At 39.9% G+C, this 9,366-nt stretch overlaps 1 protein-coding gene across 1 annotated transcript; it reads left to right on the forward strand.

Moving 5' to 3' along the window:
• On the forward strand, positions 1-9,366 carry KCNK16 (potassium two pore domain channel subfamily K member 16). Its single transcript, XM_062573607.1, has 5 exons — positions 1-213; positions 4,425-4,539; positions 5,081-5,247; positions 7,719-7,884; positions 9,143-9,366. The coding sequence occupies exons 1-5, from the start codon at positions 1-3 to the stop codon at positions 9,364-9,366; spliced, it is 885 nt and encodes a 294-aa protein (XP_062429591.1).

A 9,366-nucleotide genomic window follows, 5' to 3' on the forward strand; every position in this document is an offset into this window, starting at 1 on the left:
ATGACCCTCCTCACGATGCACAGCCGGCAGATCAGCTGGACTCTGCTGCTGGTACTAGGATATCTCTTTTACCTCCTCCTGGGCGCTATGGTGTTCCAGTTGCTGGAGAAGCAGGCAGAGGCCCACTCTCGGGACCAGTTCCAGCTGGAGAAGCTCAAGTTCCTGCAGAACTACACATGCCTGGACAGGCAAGCCCTGGAGCAGTTTGTGCAGGTAAGAGGAACAGGCTCCCTAATTTTGGCTCAAGATTATTTTGATTGGAAGCAATGATATTGTTTTGTCCAAATGTGTCATAAATTGATCTATTGTCTTTGATAATAAAGGACTAACCATGCTAGAGAAAGGCAGAGTTTTCTCAAGTGCTGTTCACACACCTCTGCGACTTTACTTTGACCTAGTGCATGTCTATCTTTTTCCAGTAATGAACTCCCAAAACACACAACTCTATTGATGCACCTCTATGCTACCTTGTAGTAATTCCAGCTTTGCTATTCTTATCTTCCCTGTTAATTATTGCCTGGAAAATATACATGAGGAAAAAAACCTTACAAGAAGTAGGTTCCCCTGCCAAGGTACTTCAGCCCAAGCCTGTGCAAATTCTGCCCATCTTCGCTAGTAGGGATTGGCTACTGCCCTTGATAGTTGTCCTTCACTTCTAGACTTCTCAGAAAAAGATTAAAGTCAGCCATCATGAGCTGTGGCTTTTTCTTCATCATTTATAATAAGTCATAAAAAAGTCTTGTTCAATATGGTTTGAGAATGACAGACATCTACAACTGGCTTTTAATCTATCCCTCAAAACAGGCTGGAGATGAATTAAAAACCACGCTTTGGTATTATTATAGAAATATCCTGTCATTCTAGGATTGCAAGAATTGGACAGAAATCCTTGAATTTTTACTTTCTGCGTGCTCTAAATTCCTCTAGCTACAGAGCTGGGTGCATAAATGGTTCTGTTTCTACCAGGTCATTAAATCACCCCACACAGGATGCAAGTTTGTACTGTCTCAGTCAGAGGACTCCTGCCAAGGTGTATTCATTTGACAAGCAAAGAGCCTAGATTCTGTAAATGAATTTAAGCAAACTTTTGCAAAGTCCAAGTCCTAAAGAGAACTGCCAGTGCCTGAACATCCTTCTACAAGGGCAATGTTCTGATGTCTAATCCTGTGATGTATGACTTGAAGAACATTTGTTGTTATACAGAAAACATCTAGAGTTTTCAAGAATTTAAGTGCCCCAAAATGTGCCTGTGTTTCTCAGATACAGCAGTTGGTGGTATTATCTGTCTTTTGCTTGTCTCTGCAGTAATGATAGTAGAGAAGGGACTCCTAATTCTCATTCTAAACCAAATTGAGAAGCTTCATAGGATTAAAAGGTATAGTTCAGTCTCTAGTACACCAGAAACCTAAGGGAAGGAAGGTCAAAAATTTCCGAATTCTTCTTCCTCTTGCTCCAGTGGATCTTTATTAGTGCAGTGGGCTATTCAGAGAATTGTATTTTGTTAAGTCTCAGCTGAACATTTCAGTTTTAGTTGTTCCGGACAAAACCAGCTGAGGGCACCAAGTTATTGGCTACAATGCGCAAGACTTCAAAGTAATTGCACTTAATCCTCAAAGGAGCAGTGAATGAGGCACAGGTGCCTCTAACTCCCCTCTCATTTATAACTCTTCTTAAGAAATTTGTCCAGGTTTACTGGTAATAACAAGTAGAATTCTTTCCAGATGAAATCTCTAAAACGAGAAGCAATGTTTTCTGTAGGTTTTTAGCTATATAGTCAAAGAGGCTTGTTCAGCATATCAGAAGTTCTAGTCTGAAAAGTGATAGTATTTGTGCTGTGGTGAGACACCACCACCAGATTCAGTTTGCTCAGCTGACAAGTATACAATGTCTTTCCTTACTGCTAGTTCTTTAAACCTGAATCCTAGAATCTGAGAGTCAACCTATGGCTCATTTTTCCATATCCATTATCATTAGTAGTAGCATTTTCATTTATAATTCATTAACCTTTGACTTGATTTTGCATGAAGCAAATTCTTCTCTTTCTATGTCCATGATCTGCATTGGCTCTGCCTGTCTAGCTGAGAGGTGGCCCTGAGCTGCAGCTGAACAGGCTGGAACTTTAGGAAAGTGCAAATCCAAAACCTGTGATCTAATGTATCTCAGGTAAACATACCTTTGTCAAAAAATAATGGCATACTTAGAGTATAACCAAGAAGCAGATTAATTGAATATGAAGGTGTTTTTATTAAAAAAAAAAAAAAAAAAAAAAAAAAAAAAACTTTTTTTGATCATGCCCATACTTTTTCAGACTTAAGGCAATTGATATAAAAACTGACTGAGAGGGCCAAATCCTTATCTATTACCACAAGAGATTGCAATGCATTATTAGGAAAGGACAGATGCAGAATGGCAGGCAGCTGCACATACTCTCTCCACATCCTGCTATAGCTTTATGTAGACCTCATACTTTCACTGTAGGTCATAACAGATTGCTTTTACTTACTGGCTGCTTCTGGTCCCAAAGGCAATTGCAGATGTTCATCAGGTATTCACCAAGTGTTGTTTTCTCACTTTAGCATCACCCCAACCTGAACTGTCGACAGAAAGGAGCTAGGAGCCACTATATTGGTCTTTGTCCCAAGCAAGAGCTTGTTCAGGAATGATCCTTCTGTGCCCCAGCCACCTCTTTCATAATGTTGTGCTTGAAAGAAACCCTGTCATACCAAGAAATCTGTGCTTGTCGGAATGTTTTTAAGTGTTCAACTTAACACTGCCATGCTCTTTCCTTCTGGCTTTCACGATGTGGATGGAGCACGTCTGAACTTGTGTGCATTGAAATGGAGAGAACTGAGAAGTGTTCCTTATAGGGATGAATTGAACCTGAGATTGTTTCAGTCATTTCAAATGATTCACACCTCAGTAGCTTCTGAGTGTTGCTTCTAATCAGCAAATAAAATAGTCACCTTTAGATAATTTGACGTGACAAACTCTTCCCTGAGGACAGGCTTTTAATGAATAGTGCAACGCTCTTTGTGCTGTTAAAAAGAGAATCTACTGGCGCTTCTATCATGAGATCACGTGTGACAAGATGCCCAGCACCAGACACTTGTCTGATGGACTTAATCAATGCTATAGGATTTGTTAATGAAGAGATAACATTGGCTATAAAACTTAGGATACCCAGTCCACCAGCACAGAGCACTAATATTGCAGAAACTATGCAAAATTAGAAGCTCTATAATGGATATGTTTATTAGATAAGCAGTCTTTCTGGCAGCAGTTGCCATTTGAATTAAGAAAGAATATCTTCTTTGATATCTTGCTCCTGAAACCGACTAAAGCTGTGATTGCTGTTGAGTCCTGCTCATGTCTTGCATCATGTAAGAGTACCTGGAAGACTATGACTGTGAGTTCACAAATAATTCACTCAGTCATTTGGTAAACGTGACCTGGACCTCAGAATAGATATGTAACAAAGAAGGAGATTCTTCAAATCCCACCCTGCCCATGAACAGAAGGCACCCACTCTTCTTCAGAATGAGCCTCAGAGAGGGCAGGGAACAGAGTCACCACCAAGGTAGCTGACAAGATATTTAACATATAAACAGCAGCTGCAACTCTTTTGCACACTATAGTTCTGGTCCTCCAGTAAGAGCTCTCTGGAACAGCATAAAATACTTCATTAGCTGATCTTTGAGACTAGAAGCTGGGTATTGATTGACAATGCTGAGAAGTCATAGCCAAAAAACAGTGACTCATCCTCACTTGTGCCTACCTGGAGGGACTAGAAATAAGGGTGTTCCCAATACCCTTCACCCCAGCACAAACATACACTTACATATGCCCAATTTTAAAATTGGAATGTGATGGTTGGAAAAGAGAGGAAGAGAAGAAGAGGAAAGAGAGAAGAGGAGCTGCCTTTGTTTTTTATGGCATCACTTCTCTTCTTTTGCGGTTTGATCACTTTGGGCACTCCCTCTACTCCTTTGCCTTTTGTAGCCTTCAACTAATTATGGAACTGATCTTTCCTTAGTAGTCAGTTCTCCAATTCACACAGAATATCACATAGAATCAGAGAGGCTGGAAGGGACCTCTGGAGGTCATCTAGTCCAACCTCCCAAAGATTTCCTGGTGCTGGTTCCACTGGGGCTTGAACCTAGGACCTTCTGCATGTAAAGCAGATGTGGTAATCACTACACGAGAGTTGAATTTCCTAGCCAGCAGTATTTCACAGAACTTTGCCATGCCAGCACAAGACCTCTCTCAGGTCCTTCTAAACAAAGTCTGACCTGTCATCTTCACAGCTTATTGCACTGCTTGATCAAGATCAAAAGCAATATTTACTTCTCTCTCTTTTCTGACATTCTTCCTGACTTAGTCTAATGAGTTGCTCATCTTTGCTCCTTTGGCCTACTCTGCTTCAGGTGCTCATGGAAACATGGGAAAAAGGCGTCAACCCAGAAGGAAATTCTACCAATCCTAGTAACTGGGACTTTGGCAACTCCTTCTTCTTTGCAGGAACTGTTGTTACCACTATAGGTAAGGTATGCTTTTTTATTCTTATCAGTTGTGAGTTCTTCCAGCTGCCCTATGAAGTCCCAAAAATGTACCATTGTTGAACAGAATACTCCTGCAAGAAGATCTTGACGACTGTGCATTACATTTTGCCATTAGTTCCCAATTATACCTGTTATTGTTATTTTATAGTGTATTGCACCTGCAAAACTGGCCAAGTGCCTACTTGGTACATGCAATGTGATTTTGTACATGCATAGCACGTATTCAGGTTATTCTGAAGCACTCAGTTGCATTCCCTACAGACCTGTGGAAGATTAGGATACTCTTTAAGATTAGTATTTTTCATGTTAAATATTCTGTTAATTGTAACAAATGCACATGGTTCTATCAGAAGCTGTGGCAATTTGTAGACAGAATTTAGTGTGGAAAATAATACACACAGGCCTTTAAGTTGCTGAAGCTTAATGAAATCCTTGGAAGCCTTGGAAGTTCCCATAATAGTCTGCAGACTGACTGTAAAGCCCTCTCAGGTAGCTGTCTTGTTTTCCTTCTTTTATTCCAGGTTATGGTAACCTGGCCCCCAGCACAGTGGCAGGGCAGGTGTTCTGTGTGTTTTATGCCTTATTTGGAGTGCCACTCAACCTGGCCTTCCTTAATCAGTTGGGAAAAGGACTCAATGCTCATCTGATTACTCTGGAAAGATGGGTGCACAAGCCAGGCCGTGCTCAGGTACAGTGTCAATTTATCATTAATTTCAATTGTTTTAAAGCTGAGTAAAGCTGTTTTCTCAGCTAGGTAGTGCTGCTGCTAGTCTGAGTGTCATTGTGTGTGCCCACATTCTCCAAATCACAGCAATCACATGACCCTCTTTATCAAAAGAATGATATATTTATACATGATTGCTTTAAAGCACTTTGCTTTTGCCTGAGGAACTCCAGATTTGCCTTTTTAGACCCTGATTCAACAAAACTAATAAGCAAGCAGTCTCAATTTTGAGTAGGGTCTTTGAGCTCTGCTGACCTTAGCAGAACACATGCACATACACACTTTGCTGAATCAAGCTCATATTATCACACTTATCATATTATCTAGCTCAGAATCCAGCTCTACATAGTGCAAGGACAACTCATTTTTATTGGCCCTGTTAACCTGGCTTGAGTTATTTTCCCTGATTGTGCCAGCAATTTACCGCTTCCTTCCTTTTCACATATTGAATTGTAAATGTCTTCTACTTAGTTATAGCTTATTGATGACTCATCAATAACTCATCAATTCCAAATGTATCAGAATAAGAGAAACAGTGATCATGTAAAGTACTTGAAGGTCATTTGTAAAGTTAGTCAATATTTCTGAGTTCCGTGAATTCACCCACTGAGTTAAGGAAAGAGAAGATCAGATATGTTTGTTGTAACTATCCTGAATGTCACATCAAAACATCCAAAACCACTTCGGAGTTCTGGTATATGCTTTCTTTGTCTTTCACATTTGTGAAATCTCTGAATCACCGTAATCTTTACACTGGTAAAGATTTGCTGCCAAAGCTATATGGGTGCTATCAAATGCAGACTCAGTTTCTATGAATTACAGATTCTTTTGCTGCATAACCTATGTCTATTCCCCACATACAGGCAACTTTACACCAAAAAGACTTTCATGCTAGTATAGCTGCATCCTTCCTGAGATTTGTAATGGCACTTCAGTGATAACGATGTTTTTTCTCACCTGAATTAACACTTCATTTCTGGCAGAACTTAAACGATCAGATGGAACTTTGGAACTTTAACTGCTTGCTCCCTTTGAAAAGCCTCTCCCAGGAAACTGGTTCATCGCTTTTCAAACACAATTTAATAACACTCTCAATAATTAATTACAGCTGAGTCTTCCTGACTTACACTTTTTTCTACCTGATGAGTTTGTACCAGAAAGTTCTTTAATGCCAGCCAAAAAAGTAATCTTGAGCATTTCAATATAAAGTTTTAAGAAAAATCTACTATCTAATTAAATGTTATCACACTTCTGGAATGAACTAAATGAAAGTAGAAATCACCTATAGCACATCTATCAGTAACTCTCAAAGTGTTTTGCAGATGAAGTCCATGTTATTATGCAGCTGGAGAGAAAGCACATAGTATAGAAGTGATTTGTCGAAGTCATCCAGTAGGCTCAAGCCAAATTTCCAGAATTTTAACTCAGTGAACAATTTTATGTATGAGATAATGCAGAGAGAGAAAGAAAATAAAATATTACCTGGACTTTCCATTTCATAAACCAAGTGGTTTGATTTTTCATCAAGTCACAATAAGCACATGCATAGCACATATCATACTTCGGTTCAAATGCCCATGAGGACATTTTTAAATGATTGCAATAAGCTTGCATCACACATCACTAGTCAAAAGTTAACTAGTCATGAGTGAGTACCCTGGGAACCCATGAGTTCCTGATGCTCAATCCTTAGAGCAAGCTGTGAGGCCATTCCTCTGTCATGACAGACGACTGCTCTGTGTACCTAACTAATGCAGCCACATGTGCTGTAACTTAGCTACCCTAAATGTCTCCCAGAAGGTGGACGTTTGTTCTGAGAGATACAGATCTACCCTGTGCTGACAGAAAAAATGTTCTGCTTTGAATGCTTCTAAGTTTAAAATAAAAGCAGGGAAACTGACTTCACTTAAATTTCATCCAAACATGTTTTTGGCTGAGCTCTTGCAAGCCACTTTGTACATCTTTGGAAGCAGCAGTGAAGTGAACCCTGGTTTGTTCTTGCCAATCTTTGTATCATGAGTTATGCAATATTTGGTGCTTTTCCTAAAAGACTGTATTCTTGGAGCCAAGTGATTATGAGAGCACCTCAGTTTGAAAGGAAAATATAAAGTAAGCATTTAATTCCTGTGGTTGCCATAGTAAGTTTGGAAATATGGCTTGAATATACTTAAAAACTCATAGCTTAAAGCATAAAAAATCCTTTTTTTTCCACTAATTTTGAGGTATTTTTGGACTCATGATTAGCTTCAGTATCTATGTGCAGCCTAAACAGAGAGATCAGCCTGCAGTGCATGGAAGCAATAGTTTGTTCTTCCTTTCTTGTATATTGCTCCCAGCAGTAGCAGGTTTGTGATCCAAGAGCAAAACAAAACCAGCAGTGTCCATTGGGCATATGCTCAGTGCTGCTGAGCTGCCATCTTCCTTTTCTCTTGCAGGTGTTTCAGACGCTGGCAATGACCATCTTCCTGACCACTGGGACCTTGCTTTTTCTAGTGTTCCCACCACTGGTCTTCAGTTATGTAGAAGGCTGGAGCTATGGAGAAGGCTTTTATTTCACCTTCATCACCCTCAGCACCATTGGATTTGGGGACTATGTAGTAGGTAATAAAAAGGGTGGACATGGATGAATTTTACGTGTTTGTCTGCATCTTTACCCCACTGGCAGTAACTCCATTGAAATTAGTTACTCCATTATAAACCTAAGTATAGAAAGCATAGATACCTATTCCACTATAAATCCAGTACAAGAGAGAGCCGAACCAGACTGCTAATGATTAAATAATGTATTCTATGATACAGACATGTTTCTTCTGGCAGCTAAGCTGAGACTCACTAAACTCATTTCACATACAACACTCAACACTCATTCAATAGTAACTATGGCCAAGGGGGTATGAATGTGATGTATGGGTAATAGGTGGAAGATTAGTGAAATCTCTTTCTTGGTGTCAAGCCTATGAACCACACTCCCTTAACAGTGTTTTGTTTCAACTACTACCTCCTATTCCCAAAGAGAAAGAGTCAGACTTCTGTGAAATTATGTCAGATACGAAATGCTCAGTAGTTACAGTAGGGATAATATTAGTCACAACCCTGGGAGGTCTGTGAAAGAAAATGAACCCAGTGGCTTGGATCCCTTCAGGGATCTAAGCTGAGACATAGCGATAGAGACATGTGAGGGGCTATCTTTCTATCAGCTTATTTAAACTAATGCTTTTAATACAGGACATATAGTGCACTTACTCATTAAGAACACTAGGGTATGACAGGCAGCTCTCCCCTCCTAGAAGCAGTAATTATATCCTGAAAGGAGAGAACAAGCCTATACCATCCCAAATCCAGATACCTTGAAGTTTCATGATGATCTGGGCAACAGAAACTAAATGGATGGATGCAGTTCTGACTATCTTGCTTCTGTACCAGCTGTACTGAGTGCCCGTTCTGTGAAAATAGCAACCTGGAGGTTAAGACTCCCATAGCCATATATTTAAAATGGCTGCACTTCCCAAATAGCATTCTCCAAGTGGTTTTGGACCTTGTGTGCTCAGGTATATCACACTACAGAAATAATCATAACCTCACTGAGACATTTTTTTTTTTTTTTTTTTTTTTTTGTCAGTGCCAGAAATCTGGGCTCCAGAGATTTGATGCCAGCTGTTCTAGGCTTAACCTGAATTTTGGAACAAAAGAAAACAAAAGAAACAAAACAGAAAAAGGATGCCCTTAGATCTTATAAGCTTGTTAAACATAAACCTTTGCTGAGGTGTGTGTGTATTCATGTGTGTTTGGAATCTTTTGATGTGTTGTCTGGCTGTCCAAAGCAGTCAAGATTAATATTCAGAATTTCCTGGATTTTCAGGTACGGATCCCAACAAGCACTATATCCCAGTATACAGGAGCCTAGCTGCCATTTGGATTGTTTTTGGTTTGGCGTGGCTGGCTATGGTCTTCAACGTGGGAGCTGACATGATGGAAAAATTCCTTCAGCTAAAGTGGCACAAGCCCGACTTAGGCTTGGTAGAAGGAGCTGCCACCAAATTGGAAGAGGAACCTGATGGGCCCAGAATCCATATACCTAGCTGA

This window comes from Rhea pennata, chromosome 3, assembly GCF_028389875.1.
Source record: "Rhea pennata isolate bPtePen1 chromosome 3, bPtePen1.pri, whole genome shotgun sequence".
Taxonomy (NCBI): Eukaryota; Metazoa; Chordata; class Aves; order Rheiformes; family Rheidae; genus Rhea; species Rhea pennata.